Here is a 20,219-nt window from a genome sequence, read left to right on the forward strand (position 1 = left end):
GATCTCAGCTACATGAACTGAATATTGGAGCCCTGTTGCTGTCTTCTGAAAGTGGGCCAATTACTGAGAGATGTACAGTTAACAAAAAAAGAAACAGTAAAAGCCGCTAGTCCAAAGTTCAGAATGTGCAGGGATAACGTGTCAATTCATGGTGTTCAAATTTAATTTCATCGTCACATGCAGGGTTATTGTTTTTACTGTAGCACAATAAAGCAATAATGTATGCAGGAGTCACAGAAAGAAGCTCAGCAAGGAGTCAGCATTTAGTTGAGCCTAATGTGCATTTTGATACAACAATTGAAGCAACTTTCAAGGGGACGGCTGCCAAGTTAGAAGGCTTAGAATAATCACCACCGTGTGTTGTGCAAACTCGCACGTGCCATATACACAGCTTTTTTTTTTGCTGCTGTCACAAATGTGCTGAGAAATCTCAATGGAATCGTTTTAGTTTGAGGAAAGTGAGGTTACATATTACACCAAGTGTTAAGTTGACACAACACCTGCAAAGGCAGCAGAAAAGCACGCCTCACAAGATTAGCATATTCTGCATTACAGCCTCTCTACACTCAGGCCACTCACGACTGGCATGCATAAGACAGGCCTGGCCCAAATAGCTGTGCATGTTGGAGCTGCACGGTTGCACACCTGTAATGGACAAGGTGACATCGTTGAGTGCTGACAACAGTTTGGCAAAGCAAAGGAATTCAAGGTCACTCAACAGTTGCCAACAGGAGATGACACTAGTATATTCTCGCCGGCGTGTTTGAATTTCTAGGCTTGTGATGGACTGCAAGCTTACATGTCCACATGCGCACGCATGTATACGCTTCCTCGAACCAGAGAACAAGGCGCTTGTTGCTTCAACAGCGTTTTTAACTAGTGCAGTGCTGCACCGTTATGTATAACAGTCTGACTTGGAAATGCTTTGATTATTGAGTTACTGCTGTACATTGACAAGTTATTTCAAACACAGCATGCTTAACACTTTCATGTTCACATTTTTAAAAGCAAAAAGTGCTGAATTGCACAGAATGTTGTTTTTTTTCCTCCACATATAAAGCTGTCATAAAAGTCGAATTATAAAACATTAACTTCGGTTTGTCTGGAACTAACAGGGTCCTCCTCCTCTCCTTCTTCATGGCACTTGTAAACATTTGCAAAAAAATGCTACTTCCTATTGCTGATGAGGAACGAAACCACAAAATATCAACATTTTAGTTATCTCACCTACAATTTTAGGCAGAAAAGTGCTTCACTTTAAGGAAGCACCATGACCATGCTATACCCATAAAGGTGCCACACTGGTGGTGATCATAACAGCCAATGAGAAACAAATGCATGAGCAGTCACCACTCATTACCTGAGCGCCGTGTTCTGTGATGTCAGGAGAGGAAAAACACTAATGGTGGAACATGGGCAGTGGAACTCTCTGTGGAGCAGCAGCGCAGCTTGGGAATGTACAGGGTGTTACTGGCAGATTTGATTCCTCATACCTACATGCTTTCTCAAATGTCGATCCTGAAATTCAAACAAACTCAGCTAAGCTCAACACTGTTATCCTTAAGTATAAGTATTACTTAGCCTCATTTTAATGTGTAAAACCTTAGCAGTAAATTACGAAACAGAATTGACGATTTGCAAAAATCTGAAAGACAGCTTTCCTACAAGGTCTTCCACGCAAGGTTAAAAAAACATGGCACCCTCTTTCACTACTATTCTAAATCAACGCGTTTTTACCAATCCTCGTTCTAGTGAGGGCATGAGAATACATACCACTACCAATGCTTCTAACGTTGCTATGGTCTCAATATTGCTGCTCAGCCTATGCATGAAGAATGAAGAACCCGTCACTCAGGGAACGCACTTTCACTCGAACTGGGAGCAGCAAAAGTGTGAGCAAGAAAAGCGGTCTGAAGGTGAATGAGAGCACTGGCTTAGCTAGCCCCCCCTGCCCCCTGTAGTTTATCAATTTTGTACGTGTGTACGTATATATGCAGACATAGAAATACTTAAAGTATGCTTGAATTCCCCCTCTCTCCCCAAAAAAGCTTTGGCGACGCCGCTGAACGAGAAAGTCTGGTTGAAAAGAACTGTAGGAAAGCCGTATGGCAGATTTTTGCAAATCGTTCCTGAAAGGAGCTGCAAAATATACTGGAACTGCCCATTTTGGCTCAAAGAACTTACATGTACTGTAAAGAGAGATGCGAGAGATATCAAAACTTTCGGCAACCTGTTTTTCTTTATTCTTGAAGAAAATTTTCTAAAACCTGCTTCGCTGTCTTTCTGACTTGTGATGCAGGAGGTAGGTGCCTTTGTGCAGCCACAGAAAGATGAAGAACAAATGCCAACCCATCGAGTGTCGTCATGGGAAGGTAGAAAATGGGAGTGTAAGTAAGAAAAGTAATAAAATGAGATGTGCAAATGACTTTTGTTTTGTTTGTAATTTTCTTCTTCAAGGCTGCTTCACCAGGCCACATGAGAAATTTTAGTTGGATACTAGAATTTGTTGCAGGCCCAAGGAAGAGCTTTGTACCACAAGCATTTTTAATTGATTCATTATGAGCCACTAAAGCATGCATGATGCGAGTAGGTGAGCTTGAAACATTTGCCACTCGCCCTTGTTTAGACCTGGCAAGCCAAATTATTTCTTTGCCCTCTTCGGTATTGGAGCAACTAGAAGCCGGAAGATAACACAACGAAAATACATCAACACGTCATGCAGATGCAAGGGTAGATGTGCATGACACGCCCAAGCCAGGTAATTCACGAAACGGTGTTGTGTTGTTTCGGCATTGTCTGTAGTGTACAGCTTGTTTCTGCAAAACGAATCAGCATGTTTGAAGAGGCTGGCATGAATCATCTATCATTACCACGATACATAGCGTCGCACCAGTGGAAAGGTTGTAAGGGACGATGCACCAGAAATACCCCAAGTGTCTTCATGGTTGGCGCTGCCACAACGCGAGAACGGCGAGGACACGAATGCAAACGAAATGGAGGTCGCTCAGTCTGGCTTGATTTGAACTAAAAACAAAGACTATTAAAAAGGTGCACATATTTTGTTTATATGTTTGAATATTTTATCAACTTTCATTAATCGATTCAAGCAACATTTTACAGAAATTACAGATGTAGTCTCAAATAATTACTGCAATGTCACATACTACTGGCATTCTGAGGGGGGGGAGGGGGGGCATGTTGCACAAATTACACATGTAGTCTCGAATAAATATTGTAGTGTCACATACTACTGGCATTCTGGGGGGAAGGGGGACCTACAGAAGGCCTTGAAGAACAGCAATTTTTTATTAATGTCCTTTGTAAAACACACGCCTGTATCCAAATTTGCAAAGAAAAAACCCAAGCCCCTAGCCCCCCCATGGCTATAGGCCTGCATTACCTCCTCCCTGTTAGGGTGAGTGCCCGTGAGATGAAGAGCAAGCGGCGTTCAGTCTTACATTTCACCTTTTTCCGGGGCATGTAATGGTGAAAATTTTGGCAGACGTGATCGTGAGCGCCCAGTGCATGCCCTTGTTAGCTCGAAATACTCAAACCTGGTGGGAGCCCTCAATGTGCTCACAAATAGAGAATTGACCCTATGTAATTAGACCCTGTTATTACGAGGCTAAATGCTTTTCTGGCTTTCTTGCGGTCTGGCTACTTGTTCTTGTGCTGTCTTTCTCAGCCATGGGAACAAGACAGAGACTCAGGAGCGTGTTTATGCAATGGTGGAAACTTAATTAGCTCATCATGCTTGACCGTAAAATGAGACACCATGTTCTGCAAACCATGCGGGAAAAAGGACAATTTCGCATGGCGAAGTTCAATTATTGGTGCCTTTGTGCCATCACAAACTATCATTTTTTTTCCTTTCCTGTCATAGACACAGGTCAAGCACGTCTCTCTTTGAAAATTCTAATTTTTGTAAAAGTTGATTGCACCTATATTTATGATTTTGGGGGCCTAACACTGTGTTTTGGCTGCCTATTTCTGGTGCCTAAAACACAATTTTTAGTGCCTAAACATCCAGCCTCTGGTTATGGCACTTGCCTTGGGGTTATGGGCTTTGTACCCAGGACAAGCGTGTGCAAGGTTTTTCTTCTGAGTAAGAGGGGGAGGGCAAAGAATCGCCTCTGTGCCCATCCCTAATAAGCTAATGTATGCAGCACACTTTGCCCCCCTCCTAATGAATTGGGGGCACTTCACCCGCTACCTATATGCACGCTTATGGTACTTAGGTTCAAATGCCGTTTTGAAATTATATTGAGTTTTATTTATTTCTTCTCCTCTCCCTTCTCTTCTTCTCTCCACTTCACAAAATAAAAATTTTGTTCAACGAGTGCCTCTATGGGCGTAGCAAAAGGGGGTCAAGCCCCCCCAACTCCAATGAATTTCTTTTTTTGCTTGCATATGTAGACACACACGCATACAAATGCACAGACAATCATACATAGGTAAGGTTGAATCCCCCACCCCTAAAAAAAAAAAAATTCTGGCTAGCCCTTTCTTCTTGAGCTGCTCGCTTTATTGTCTCTCTCACTCCAGGATCTGACCTCGTTTCCACCGCTCCCCGTTATTTCGCTCTCTCCATCTAATACCCTCACTTTTTTAGCAGGTACTGTGCTTAGTAGTGGGACTGGTCCAATTGCATGGCGTATACATCCACACTTTTTTCGTACACTATGCGGGCTAACTCCAAGTCTACAGCAACCCCGCTGTTAAAAATGAATTTTCTGCATGTCTTTTTTTTTTTTCGTCATTCCGCAGCCCCTATTCATTCTGCTTTAAAGTCTGCCGAATATGCCCACTTTAAATTTGGCGCGAATTGTGGCCTCCCCTAGGAGGCGCTAAAAAAAGACGCGCTCGCTGACAGTAGTCCCAGCAGGTGTTCTGTGGTAGTCTGTTTTTTTGTTTTTATTTGATGGGTGACGACGTTTTTCGGCTTGTATAACTGTAAACGCCTGACGTGCGACAGTTAGCACATCTGTAACACTCCAATGGTGCATTGCTGCGTCCCCTTTTGTAAATCGGTCAGCGGTAGATCGAGAAACGTTTCTTTTCACGAGCTTCCAGCCGACGAGGACTTGCGCTCACGATGGAGAACAAACATCGGCTTGAAGGACCTCGTCAGTAATGACAAGTCGGCGTCGACTCTCGTTTGTAGAAAGCACTTTCTTTAGACAGATTATGCGTCCGATAGCCGCTCGAAGCGATTACTGCCAGGAGCTGTGCCGACCGTGTTCGAAGATTAAGCACCACGGATCGACTCAATGCCTCACCAAGATCGAAAGCCGAGAAAACGAAAAGCTGCGAAGGCAGAACGCAGCTTTGACGAAACCAGTAAGGCGCACAACGACGAACACGACCAGACACAACTTCACCACATCGCGAGCGATGACCGACCGAGTCGACCGTCGTCGCTTGTGGTGAAGCTCCGAAGGCAAGCCGCTTACGAGCGCTGGAAGTGTGCGACGCTCGAGGAACAACTTTCCGAGCAGAGAAAGGTGAACAGTTGTTATCACGACGACAGGCACCATGCTTCAGTCAGCAAAATTATCGCGGACGCGCAAGCGGGAAACAAGAGAGCGCTGTCGCTGCTCGATCAACTAGAAAACTACGCAGAGGATCGACTGCGTCGGACGCGCGCACAATCCAGCCCGCCGGTGCTGTGTCGCTCCATGGTCAGCAACGCTTCCTGGGTTCGAAAACCGTCTCGAAACGACTCCTGCACAGAGCAGCCGTCAGGTGCCACCAGTGGTCGCTAGTGACCACTGCACGCGAGGCAGCATGCGTTCTAGGTTCACCTACTGGCAAGCGCCCATTTACACTCGCTCGGAGTAAGCGTTCGCTAGGCCTTTTCTCCTGCATAGAAGCGTGCGTAGAGTACTGTGCCTTCCCACTCTGGGCCTCGAGCTTGCTCATCCCGATCATGGAGGAGAGCGACCAACAACAGCCGCAACTGCTGAGCGTCTGCATGGAAGGTGAGGCCCGCGCCAGTGTATCGGGTCGGTTCGGGTGGCACTCGGAGCGCCATGATGATCGCGTGTTGATGGTTGCGCGACGGGTGTGACCGTGGTACAGCTCGCGTGTGCACTGTGCGTGTTTCTGACATCAAAGGCGTTTACGTTACCACGCGTACCACGAGTGATGTGTTCTGGTGCTCGACATGTGTTGCCGCTTAGCGCAGGCTTGCTCTTGATACATTCTTTGTAAACGCGCGAATCAACTTTGAATCTCGTTTGGTATGGGTCTTGTCGGAAGTTGGTTAGTCCAGGCGCAAAGCGAATGCTCTCTCGAAAAGTTGAACAAAAAAAAAAAAATGTTCCCTCTTCACCCACTGTGCTGAAATATGGCAGAGACTGCTGCGCGGCGCACATGCCACCCCCACACAAAAACGGCTGCTGCGCTGCACGGAAGTGACGTCATGCATTTTTTGGTTAGGCGCTTTATTTGAATATTCGGAGTGCTTAGCGGTACGTCTAGACGTAACGATAGAAGCAGTAAAAGTTACGCCCAAACATAAAAAAAACATGTTAATTAGGTTCAGCGTGACAATAATGCAAAGCCGTCTTGTTAATCGTTCCCAACCGGTTGGCAGCTGTGTCGTAGTAGGTTGAAGCGGCGAATAATAACTGGTGAGGTCGGTGGTTTGAGCCTTATTGCAGTCTGTGTTACTTTTTCTTTTTTTGTTCGCGCATGTATTGTTTTAACATTTGCGCATCCTCATCGGCCTCCCGTCAGCCTGACTTGCTGCTGGTAGTAGTCCTATGCACAGGCCCTTTAATATTGGATGTTTTACGACTCTCGCAGAATTGGCTATATTTACTATGATAAAGTGTTATGCAAATTATTGCTTTTAATCGGTGAGACGTAAAAGGGCACAAACAACTCAAATGCAGCTGGCTGCATTGGTTTCTCCGGCACACGTGTCAGGAATGTTGATTTCCACAGTTTATCAAAGTTTTGATGACAGAAAGGCGCACTGCAACATAGTCTCAGGAAATTTTTTTCTTTTTTATGTCGCTCAGTGTACCATCATCTACCGAGATAACCGGCAGGCCGCTTCAAAATACTGACGTGCCACCGCAATGGTCTAGACGATCAGCACTTAATAAACGATGGATGGATGAATTAATGGATTGATGTGACTGTACCCTTTAGATCAGGCGGCAGCAAACGCCACCTAACCATACTACCTAGTGAACCACCAATTAGATTTCTCTTTTTTTTCTTTTTAAATAGTGAAGTATAGGATTGGTACTTTGCAGTGAATGGTTTAATTTTCACTCATGCCTTGACTTTAGCCACCAATCAGATAACCTCCTTCTAGTTAATTCTACCCGCTTCAAGTCTATTTTGCCCTCCCTGTCTCTAAACACCAGTGCTTTGAAAAACTCTGCGCCATCATCCTGAACTATAGGGTGAAGCTTTTTACAGAACATTATCAAGTGTTCGGCACTTTCCTGTTCCTCTCCACACGCACTGCATACTTTGTCTACCCCTTCGTATTTGGCCCGATATGTTTTGCTTCGCTATACTCCTGTCCTCGCCTCAAACAGTAGAGAACTACCCCGAGTATTATCATAGATCCTTTCCTTGGCAATTTCCTGCTTAAAAGTTCGATAGATCTCTAGTGCGGGTTTCTTAATAATGCCAATTCTCCGCATATCGGTCTTGGCTTCCTTCACTCTTGGCTTCCTTCAAACTCTATGGGGCTGGCTGCTGCACTGCACGGCGCAGCAGCCAGCCCCATAGAGTTTCCTAATATACACTAGAGGGAACTCTGGCGCTAGTGTCAATGAGAGCTGCAACGCACGGCGCTTCGGCGAGCATGGGATTGATGGGTAGTACACACATTTGTCTCATCTTCGTACTTTTGGCCTGCTTGTGGCTCCGTGTGTGTTTGTTTGGCTTGGAGCTGTTTTCTCACGAAACAAAAAAAAAAAACAGCAAATGCTCAGCGGTTGCACTTCCCCACCTTATTATTTTAAAATTACCTTTCTAAATCGGGTCATAAAGTTCAAAGGGTTCATTGTTTCCTTTGAAACAAAACCGAAACACGGCAATAAACGAAGCCGCAAGTACGATTCGCCACCCGCAAGTACAAAGACTAGGCAAATGTGTGTACTACCAATCATTCCCATTGTCGCTGAACGATCGCAGTGACAGAGTCCCCTCTAGTTAATTTTAGGAAACTCTATGGCCAGCCCCACACAGAAGTTACAGTGTACTAAAAGGGGGCAGTGGAGAGCCACCTCGTTCACTCCAATGTCTCCTTCTAGTAGCGGGTGACAGTAGCGGCGGCGCTTTAGCCCCATGGTACTGTAGCTGTGGTCGCTGTAGTCCCATGGTACTGTAGTCCCATGGTACTGGCATGGTAGTCCCATGATAGGATCAGGGGAATGCACATAGATGAATGTGGCTCCAGAAGTTTGGGTAGTGATCACAAATGTATGAAGCTAAGTTTTGGAAGAGCTGTGAAAGTGGGAAGGAGACAAGATGAGCAACTACAGGAAAAATTTAATTCAGAAAATCTAATAGAAATAGCTACTAAACAAATTGAGAAAGTAATCACTGAGGATAATAAAACAGTGTGCACATACACTAATCTAATTAGACTGTTTCAGCTAGAGCTTGCTAAGGCACGTGACAAGTTACCCCGGAAAAGCAGACACAAACCCAAGAGTTGGTGGGATCAGGAAGTTAAGAGAGCCATAGCAAAATGTCAGGAAGCCTCTAGGGAACACAGACATGCTAAGCATCGGGGTGAACCGAGAGATGATGTTGAAAGAAAATGGGACATCTTTATAAACTGTAAAAGAGAACCATCCCTTCTGATCAATGAAAAGATTAGAATGAAGGGAGCTCAATGGCTGGCAGAAGTACATAAAAAGAATAGAAAGGCAGCTGCGAAATTTTGGAACCATCTAAACTCCCTAAGAAATGAGACAAGCCTAGAACAGAGGTTTATAACTACAGCTCAAGGTGCTAGGCTAGAAAGGGGCGAAGCTATTGAATATATAAGAACAAGGGTGACAGAAAAAATTCTACAAAGAAGCGCTTTATGCACCACAATAGACAAGGATGAATAAAGTGTTGAAATGGCTCCATTTTCACAAGGAGAGTGGGAAAGGGCCGAGAAGATGGTTCCTAGTAGTACATCAACAGGCCCAGATGGCATTCCAGTTATGCTGATAAAGACATTAGCTCCGAAGTCTAAACAGACTTAGAGAGAGGCAGAGAGCGAAACAATAATCGATGGTGAAGTCCCCGATGTATGGAAACTTAGCAGGATGAGCATGATCTATAAAGGAAAGGGGGACAAAGCTGACATAAACAACTACCGTCCTATAACAGTGACATTAGTGGTCTACAGGCTGGCGATGCAGATTATAAAGGAAAGACTGCAAGCACAGATAGAGGATGAGAGGTGCTGGGAGAACTGCAGAATGGGTTTCGGAAACACAGGACGTTGGAAGACAATCTGTTCTCACTGACGAAGTGCATCGAAATAGCAGAAAAAGAACACAGGCCCCTGTGGCTAGCATTTTTTGATATCAAGGGAGTATATGGTAGCGTGGTTCAAGAGGACTTGTGGGGAATACGGGACACACTAGGCGTGGAAGATGGCAGTCACTAATCTTTTAAAGGATATGTATAAAAGTAACAAGGTAGTTATAAAGTGGGAAAAACAGGTATCCAAGCCCACAGAGGTAAAACGGGGGCTTAGGCAGGGGTGTCTCCTGTCACCCTTATTATTCATGATGTACCTACAAGGATTAGAGGCCAAATTAGAGAGAAGTGGACTAGGCTTCAACCACTCTTTTGTCAAACTAGAAAAACTCATTGAACAGGCACTACCAGCATTGATGTACGCAAATGATATAGTGCTAATGGCCGACAACAAGGAAGATTTGCAGAGATTGGTGGACATCTGCGGTAATGAGGGAGATAGGTTAGATTTCAGATTCAGTAAGGAAAAATCAGAAGTCATGATTTTTAATGACAACGAAGGTATTGAGCTTAGAATACAGGAGGTCACGCTAGAGATAACAGATAAATACAAATATCTGGGCGTATGGATAAGCAATGGGACCGAGTACCTGGGGGAACACGAAATATACGAGACGACTAAAGGCAACAGGAATGCAGCGGTAATGAAAAACAGGGCACTGTGCAATTACAATAGGTATGATGTTGTGAGAGAAGTATGGAAAGGGGTCATGGTTCCGGGTCTGACGTTCGGCAATGCGGTCTTGTGCATGAGATCAGGAGCTCAAGCAAGATAAGAAATTAAGCAACGTGGAATAAGTAGGCTTGCTTTAGGAGCTCACGGGAATACACCAAATCAGGGAGTACAAGTTGATATGGGATGGACATCATTTTAGGGCAGGGAAGCTAGCAGCAAGATAAAATTTGAGAAGCGATTGAGAGAAATGAGGGAAGAGCATTGGGCTAGGAATGTTTTCAGCTACTTGTACATGAATGCCGATAAAAAATGGAGGAAGCGAACCAGAAAATTGACGGGTAAATACTTAGAATATGGCAGAGGGCCAAACCAAAAACAATTATCGGTTAAGAAGGTGAAGGAAGCCAAGACCGATATGCGGAGAATTGGCATTATTAAGAATACTGCTTTTCTCGTTCTAAGCACATTCACCCCCTTCACATTCCAATGAAGCGTATGAGCACCACAAAGCCCTTTCGAAAATTGCTGCATGAATGTCATGCCTTATTGCAAACTTCCTTGTGTGCAGAGAGAATTGGAGAAATGAATAAAGGTAGGGGAGTGTTGTATGGAAAAAATAGTCAACTCTGCCATTCCATGGTCATGGCTGTTCATTTCAAACACATGATTGCTAATAAAAGTGTCACTTGTAATTTGTTGCAAAAGATAGCACCATTTTCCTCACCTGACTCAATAGTCACTTTCTTTCTCGGACGAGCCCTCTTACTATGTGACATGCAGCAAAATAATGTTGCATAATTTTATTACAGAATCTCACCTATGGTAAACCCACAAGCTGTTATGATGCACTAGTTTATAGAATTGTCCACAACATTCAAAATGAACCATGCGACATAAACCATAGAATGTTCCTCAGGATAACAGCCCTCAATGCATAACAGTGCAAATTTGTGTAGATGTGCTGCATTCAACTTCCGGATTTTCTTCTGCAAAAGTGAACCATTCATAGTAGCAACCCACTATCATACGTAGCGACTGATGCTAACCTACCATCTTTTCTAACCTTCTTGCTAGACACTAGTTTGACCTACATATTCGATGTTACTACCTCTTGTGATATGTTCATATTAACCCTTCGTGGTCTTAAGCCCTTACCCGGTATTTGGTCATTGCACTCAGATGGTTCAAATTTTGGGTGTCATGCAACAGAAATCCTGTAGTACAAAAAAATATGTTAGGGGGCTTATTCGATAATTGTTCCTCTGCACTCTTTGCTACGAGGGGTACTTAAGCTTAGTATGGTACTGCTTAAAGCATTTGCCAGGGCAAAGGCCTGGATTTTTTCTACATGTCTTTCAGCAGAAGACTGTTTCCTAACTGCTGCCTTTCTATCACAGTACCCAGTGTGGTCCTTCCCATTGCCATTTTTTGGTCATGCCCTGACCGCACCAAGTCCCAAGGAATTCTGGCTGACAGGTAGAGGGATGAATGGAGGCAGAGGGGTCACAGCCTCTTCCCCAGTGATTCTTGACGGGTGCTTATAAATGTAATTTTTTTCTCTCGCTCTGCCATTGCTATTTGTATTCTTGTATATAAGCAGGAGTCCTCTTTGGTGCTACAATCATCATTGGACCTGCTTAATTATGTTAGTCTCACCCATAGGATGCATGGTCGTTGCCAAGAGGGGGGGGGGGGGGATTGGAAATGTTTAAACTCCTTGAAATTTTAAACGCAAAGCATTTCTTAGTGAACTCTCTATCTATCTAGCCGCTTACGTTTGGGTGCTCTTATGGTCACCCCTTTAACTTCGTGTGAACCAAAATTAGCATGGGAGGTCAAGATGGTTTGATGAATATGACGTGCTGGTCAGGACATCAATAATGTCACAATTCCGTCGCGTACATAGTCCAACACTTCCCGCCTGATGGTGGCACATACCCACAGGCAGGTATGTGCCACTGATATGCGTGTATGTACCACAGGTGATTGACACTTTGTATGTACTGAGGAACAACGAGAACACATGGGCAATTTTAACGCGTGAGCGTTAAAAATTGCTTGACATCGGTAGCGTCGACCCGACGAATGCAAAGAATTAATGTCAGGGTCCAAGCTGGAATCGAACCCAAGCATTCTGCGCGGCAATGAAGCATTGTACCACAGAGCTGCGCCAGGTCTCGGAAATACTTTTCAAATAGACTCTAATCTTCGTGAAACGACAATAGTGGTTGCAGTGCTACCTTCCCAATTTTATAAACATTACATATGTACTCCTTTGATACAGCCCTCACGTTGGGTTAACGTCAATTGTGGTTAGTTTCCAAGCACTGAAATTGATTTATGTAGCAGTGTCCAGGGCCAGCATCCTCGCGAGCATCAGCACTTTATATCAGCTTCTGGTGTTGCTAATATGTATGTTCCTGTCGGCACCGTTGTGCTAGTGCAAACAACTGGTTATATAAACATCTGCAACACTTCAACATATGTCTGTGCGTACAATATTTGTACATATATTTAGCGTCATTTTACGGCACAAAATTGCAACACGGTCACCTTCCCTCCGCATGCTTCGCATAATGTCAATGCCTAGGTACGTGGCATCTTCCGGATTTTTTTTTCAATTTTGCTTGCATATATTGCCGCGACATCTTGCCTGCATTCAAACAACGCGCCCATCACCGCGCGCACAGGGACATACATGCGCGCTGTCTAGTGTTGTGAAGAGACGATGATGATGGCACGAGCACCCAGCTGGACCCAGCTAATGTGCGCCACGCACTCGGGACTTCTCTTGAAGAGGAAAAAGAAGGCAGACATCTTTGGTGTTTGGCTGTAACGTTCTACGACCATAGAGCCTTTGAATTGTGGGCACAGGTTCGCCCTTTAATAAATAGGTTTTATTACACCCCCCGAGTCCTTCAACATTGTTTCAATATATGCACGTACACATACAAATGCACGCATGAACATACATAAAGTATGATTAAACTCACCCTCTCTCCTAGAAAAAATTTCTGGCTACGCCCTTGATGTGATGCCCACATAGAAAGCGTAGGCATTGAGTTAGCAGCACGCATTGAGTGGGAAAATCTTAAGTCCCCTTGAAGAAGTGCTGTACTTAACTGGAGATAATGAGAACTGCGATTCGCATTTGCACAACAATGTCGAGAGTTAGCGCTGCCCACATTAATAAACAGAAAATGTGAGAAAGCATGTGTATGGAGAGGTTTCCGATGTACATGCTTCATAATATGATATGAATACCCTTGCAATACTCTTTGTAATAAAAATAAATATGGGTACAGAACCGATCAATATATTCAATGTGGCCCTCAATGACATTTTATATATGTGACTAGCCCCTATTGTAGAACTTCCTCAGATATAACTCTACACCTATGAGCGGCAAGGTTTCTGTTGGTTTTACAACCGGTTCATGAATATAAGTTGGCTGAGCTGAGCACTGCTACCAATTATCTCATCCAAAACCTAGAAGCCATCCAAAACCGCGCTGCCGGATTCGCCTTTTCCGATTACTCATCGTTCACCAGTGTAACAGACTTAAAGAAACGTGCCGCATTCATTCCCCTTAGTCAACGCCGAAAAACTGCGCGGCTCGCATTATTCCACAAATTCTATCCCGCATCCCCACCCAGCATTTACGTCACCCAACGCCCCCATTTCTCTGATCGTTGTTGCAACACTATGCAAGTACATTACCCTCATCCCAAAACTACCACATTTGCAGAATCTTTCTTCATTCGGACAGCTAAGGAATGGAACGCCCTACCGGGTACCATTGTTAGCATTCAGGATGCAAAAGCCTTTAAAAATTCCCTGACAATCATTACTGAACTGTAATAGCTAACTGAACTGTGACCTGCCATGCTATTTCTTGTATAATGGTTTCTAGTGTCATCTTCCTAGTATGGCATGTATGTATATTTTGTGTACTTAGCAATGTTTCGAAACCTTTTAAGTGGTACCTTTTGTCACTGAAAAATGTTTTCATCCAGAGTCCTCAAACAAATGTACCTGTTACCGCCCCCCCCCCCCCCCCCTCTTCTTGTATGCCCACCCCTCATGTAATGTCCCTTCTGTTAGGGACCCTTGAGGAAAATAAAATAAATAAATAAATAAATTACTGCAGGCGAGCAGGAGATGGTGATCCATGTGGAGAATGCCAGAAGCTTACAGGGAACCACATTAGTGCCTGTGCAGGTGATCCCAGACGTGTCAGCGATTCCCCGCAGTGGTGGTGAGTGATGTCTGTCAATGTTTCTCTTCGTTGTTGTAAACCCGTGGACAAAGCTATACGGGCCACGGGAGTGAGTGCCAAAATCACTGTCTACACTGTATCGTGCGGAGTCGTATCCTGCCTAGGAAATTGCTTTGGCACAATTGCTGCCAAAAGCATTACACTGACAGAATTCGCCAGAGAAACACTTTCGACAGCAGACTGCTCGCCACTAGATGGCAGAGGTGTACGTACTTTTGCTCACAGTTGTACATCATGGGGGAGAGGGGGGGGTGCTGCTCGCCTGCCCTGAGGAGTTGTTTTCACCTTGAGGCGTGTCCTTTGGGCGTGTCCTTCACCATGAGCACCAGCCGAACTATAGTCATTGCTGTGTTCCCGCGATAGTGCCACCTGGTAACGAGGATGTGCTGGGCACTCTCACTCTTGGTTCTTGGTACTGTTCGTGGACGGTCGACGCAGGTGAAAGAGCAGTGGGGTGATTTTACAGGTTGTCCCCCTGGCTCTCTAGTGCACAAACATCGAATTGCATTCCTGTTATTTTTGTGTGTCACATCGTCTTTTGTGTGGATTAGATTACTTTTATAATTTGGCTAAGGGTCTCACTATATAAATAAATTGATGTTAGGATCGGTAAAATTCACAGTTGTGGGATTCCTGTTACTTACAGTTGCTATCTTAGCTCGCTCTTTGCCATAGTTCTCAATTTATGGCTCATGTGGACTCACATTGCTTAGAATTTTTGTATATGTACAGGCACTATAGATCCTATACTTTTATTTTTCACTGGGAACCACAAATTGTTGTGTGAATGTGTCATAGCCCCTTTAAGGCTTGTGTGTCACATCATGCGCACACTTCACAGGTATTGAGTGGAACAGCCGGGAGAGCAAGGTCCTTCTGGAGCACTACGTGCGCTATGTCCCTCAAGTTGGCCCGGACAAGAAGTTCCGCAGCAAGAAGGACATGTTCAAGCGCATTGCCGAGCACATTTTTGAAGAGACAGGCAAGCCACGCACGGGAGAGCAGTGCGAGAACCGGTACAAAACTATCATGCGCCGCAAGAGGCGCAATGGAGAAGGGAGCACCACTGGACTCACCAGGGCCCGCATTCTCCTGCAGAAGGCAGCTGCAGGAGAGGACAAGGAGGAGGAGGAGGAAGAGCACATAATGGTTAGTGCCCTGTAGTCATCTGTATGCTTCAGTGTTGTGGATGCAGCAGATTGACCTCACCATGTGATGTGCAGATACGCGATTTTCCTGCCGTGGCACTGCCATCATCGCAGTAGTAGCACTGAGTGCAGCTGATGCATTTGCTTTCTGCATGTTTAAGGTGTGGGAGTGTTTTCCACCAATCCTCGGCGCATAAGACTACTTAGGTATTTTCGTGGAGCACTGTGTCCATATTTCTAATATAGTAGTTTTATTTTGGGTTGACTCGCATTCTAGCACTGCACTGAGAAGAAGAGTGCTTACATGTGACCAGGTTGTTGGTTGATATTCCTACGTTGCTTGGTAGCTACCACTCAAATGTGGTAACCATTCAGTCTTGGCAGGATAACGATAGAGTATGCGAGAGAAAGTCCCCGAGATAATACTACGAGATAAGCATGTGGCTGGGCCGAGTAAAATTGGCAGCTATTGCTACAGTAAGTGTATGGCCTTCAATTGAACCACCACTTAAGTTTGTGATGCCACCTGACTGCCACCTTTGCTTTCCGTGCCGTACTCTATTTTTACCCTTCAGGGCAACCTAGTAAGATAAGATTGCTCAACTCAAGGATGCAGGTCTAATTGTTAAAGTAATACACACGTGCACACATACAAACAGAGAGAGAGAGTAATTGCTTGTTGGACCAACGAATAATTTTTACTGTTATAGACTCTGAAAGAAATACTTTCAGGGTTAGCATTCACTTTCAAGTTGCATGTTGCTGTTGCGAAACTAAAGCTGAATATATATTGACCAGTCATGTCAATCGAACGTAAGCTTTAGGACTGTCATTGGGTATCTTATCATTGTGCATGAATGTTGCTATGATTAATGTACATTGGTATTTCCACTAACAGTTTCCCAAGAGGGTCCCTATTGTAATTTTATAATGTGTTTTTCTGTTGTAATTGTCATAAGTCTAAACACTACATGGTCAGCTCTTTTGGTTACTGGTGTTTTCTGGGCAAGTGGGGGGAAAATCTTTTGTTTGATGGCACATTAGACTAGCATTTATAGAGCAAAGCTTTACTGAAGAATTTCCTAAATACGTCATTGAAGTGTTATTTATTATAAAAATACCATTTGTCCAAAGGCATATCTGTACAGGGATGTCACATAGGGGAAAAAATGCAAATAATAGTTGTAAGGTGCACGCTCCAAGAGTAAACACCAACACTAATCACACGAAGCACATAGCTTTTGCTAGTAGGAATAAATGCCATGCATCATCTCAGGTATGTCTTAAGGTATTCACAGGGTCTTCCAAGAAAAAAAGGCAGATCTCGGGAAGATAAAACCTTGAAGAGATGAAACATTTTTGAATATGGAGTTAGGTAAGATTGCTGAACTCAAGGATGTAGGTTTAATTGCCAAAGTGAATACACATGCATGCGCAAACACAGAGAGAACACGCGGTATCAATGGAGCCAGTGTCAGCGACAGGTACCTGCGATGTCCTGAGTTCACGAATTTTTCCTCTTGCAAAGTCTTGGTCATTTGTGGACTTCACATTCTGGGACAATTTTTTTTTTTCGTTTTTTAGAGCTGCCTTTCGTGTGACAAGGAAGTTTTCGATTATGGTCATGTCTTTGTGGCATGACCATAACAGTTACCTCCAAGCTAGCGGTGTGCAAGTTAAGTATCCCTCTAAATTACACAATCATCTGCATGTAATCTGATCAAAATTGCACGGCAACATGGCTTCATTACTGTTTTTATAGCTTGCTTACAATTAGTAGGCAGTTAATCTCCTGTCCTTTATGATATTTACAATCGTGAATAACCATTTGTTGAAACCTGCCAGTATATGATGAGAGTACTGGTGGAGTGGCTGCTGGTCTTCCTTTTATTTATGTGTTTGTGACATGCCCTGACGTCTGGTCTTAAATGCACCCAGGAGGAAGAAGAACCAGAGATTGAAGACGAGGAAGGTCAGTGCAAGAAGGAAGAGTCACAGCAGGAGGAGGCCGAGGACGACGAGCCAGAGCTGCTGGCAGAACTGGCTGCCATGGGCGATGACGAGCAGCGGATGATCCGACGAAGTTCGAGGAGGCGCAAGAATGCTTCGACGATCGACCAGCAGCTGCTGCTCGACCGGCTGCACGAACTGCACGAGCAGCGCGAACGAAGGCGGGACGAGCGGGAACGCCGCAGGGACCTCAGGCACGCCGAGCAGATGAGCCTGCTCCGAAGGATCCTCAGTGTGCTGGAGCGGCAACCGCTTACGGTGTCATCGACAGCAAGACGAGTGTCTGCGACTCACCGGTGACATCTGCTGTCTACCACCGTGTGCGTTGAAAAATGTGTGAGTGCTGTATTTACGTCTTGCTGATGTTGTAGCTATGAACTACATCGATGACAAATGAACCTTATCTCATAGCGACTTGAGTCTTTTCGTTGGTTGCTAATAAGAACCATGGCAAGTTTTCTGTGTGATTGTTTTTTGTGTTGCTAAAATGTCTTGCTTCATGGTTTAGCTTGACCTCTCACGTAGAAGTGTACAGCTGGCCTAGTATGTGTTCCACAGTCTGATGAAACACTGAGCTTATATTCACATGCACCGAAAGGTCTGAATTCTTACTGCGTTTTGCTGGCCTCATGTGCTAGATTAGCTGAAGCCACGTGCATCATACTTCTGAGTGGTCAGTGTTATAACCAGCATGGTTTAATATTCAAAACTGAAGTTATTGTTTATGACAAACTGAGTTTTGACGGCAGGTTTTAATTAATGTGAGGGCAGGCAGCTTTCTGTGGACACTAGTCGATGTTCTCGTTTAAACAAGTTTCTCTTTTGAAGTTATTTCTAGTCTATTTGTTTGGCGCTTTGGACTTTGCAGAAAAGGAGGCATACCTGTTTTGAGGCACATTAAAGTCACCGGGAAATATTGCTGTCATTTTGTGTATGAGTACTTTGAAGTGCTGCATTGGTGCTCACTCCATTTGTTTCAAACCTTATAAGGGCAAAAAGATTACTGTTGATGTGTATCAAGCAGCATAGAATGGTCAGCCTTTTGTTTTGCCTTCCTGCAACAGGCTGTGTTTGTGGCATTGTAAATAAAGTTCTGTACATAACTACGGATTGTTTCTTCCACTTATACCCCCTTCAGACACGAATTATGATCCACTGTCTGTAAACTCGTCAAATTCACATGGCATGATTCCAGGGCACTCGACATTAATTCCAAGAAATAAGATCAAGGGATGCAGTGTTCTGAGCGAGTGTCAGTAATTAAAGTTAATTAACATGTAATTACATATCTAATTATTCTGCACTTAACATAAAAAATTCTATATTAGACCTAGAATGTCTGTTCTGCTTGTGTTTTGGTTGTACTTGCTTTGAGCAAAAAAAAATGTTTGACATTGGTCCTGGAACCTGGCACATCAAACGATCATTTAACATAATAGCGTCACCAGATGACTGATCCTCCTCTGAAACAGTACACAGTTTAATAAGTTCAAATGACCACTAGTTGAATTATATGTTGGTTTAACGTTTCAAAAAGGCCATATGATTATGAGAGACGCCGTTGTGGAGAACTCCGGAAATTTCGACTATCTGGGGTTTTTTACGTGCACCAAAATCTGAGCACACGGACCTACAGCATTCTCGCCTCCATCAAAAATGCAGCCGCCGCAGCCAGGATTCGATCCCGCAACCTGCGGTTCAGCGTCATTGTACCTTAGCCACTAGACCACCGCGGCAAAGCGCTGATTGTCCACTCAGGAAGCCTACACAAATGTGCACCCTGCATTCCAAGTCCTTTGAATAAATGCACGGTGCTTGACGTGCCTTCGAAGTTGATATGTACATTGTACACATCACCACTGAAACGCATGTGCATGCTTAGTTCGGCCTCATTTTCCAATGAACGCATTTTGACTTCTTGGATGTATGCAGTGACATTCCTATGGGATTGCGTACTACCTTGCATCTTTACTCATAGAGCAGCATATTGTGTGCCCATAAAGGCAAGAGGAATGGCTGAATCAGGCAGACATGGATTAGCTGACAACTGTGTTGTTTACGGTACCATAAATAATGCTGATCACAAAATCCGGCTATAACCGACTTAATCAGCATTCATAGTGTGCTTGCTTCCAGGGCTAGTTGGTTCGTTGCAAGATATGAAACAATGAGCAACATTGGAAAAAATGACGGCAGAAAGTGTAGAGAGTGCAGACTTGCACCTGTTTATGCTGCTGATGAGACTAGGTATATATACATATTAAGGCCCAGCTTGTAAGAAAAAAAAAACAATGCCCAAGGATAAAATACTTTGCCTAAAATGCACTGGGTAATAACAAAATTCTAATTGGCAAGTTTCTAAGCCTGAGCTCATCCTTGGTCAGTGCAAGCATTGAAATGCTAACACATTCCTTCACCACCTTAACTGTTTTGCTAGCCAGCTTAGTGGTCTGGTGGCAAGGGCGCTCGGCTGCTGGCCCGTAGGCCGCGGGATCGAATCTCGGCCACGTTTTCAATGAAGGCGAGAATGCTTGAGGCCTGTGTGCTTAGATTTGGGTGCACAATAAAGAACTCCAGGTGGTCAAAATTTGCA

At 44.3% G+C, this 20,219-nt stretch overlaps 1 protein-coding gene across 1 annotated transcript; it reads left to right on the plus strand.

Annotated features, from left to right (window-relative positions):
- Positions 1-5,398: 5,398 nt before the first annotated feature.
- Positions 5,399-18,084, plus strand: LOC119170803 (uncharacterized). Its single transcript, XM_037422061.2, has 4 exons — positions 5,399-5,981; positions 14,340-14,447; positions 15,310-15,617; positions 17,555-18,084. The coding sequence occupies exons 1-4, from the start codon at positions 5,930-5,932 to the stop codon at positions 17,924-17,926; spliced, it is 840 nt and encodes a 279-aa protein (XP_037277958.1). The 5' UTR covers positions 5,399-5,929; the 3' UTR covers positions 17,927-18,084.
- The last annotated feature ends 2,135 nt before the right edge of the window (positions 18,085-20,219 follow it).

The sequence above is a fragment of the Rhipicephalus microplus genome, chromosome 2 (genome assembly GCF_043290135.1).
Source record: "Rhipicephalus microplus isolate Deutch F79 chromosome 2, USDA_Rmic, whole genome shotgun sequence".
NCBI classification, from domain to species: domain Eukaryota; kingdom Metazoa; phylum Arthropoda; class Arachnida; order Ixodida; family Ixodidae; genus Rhipicephalus; species Rhipicephalus microplus.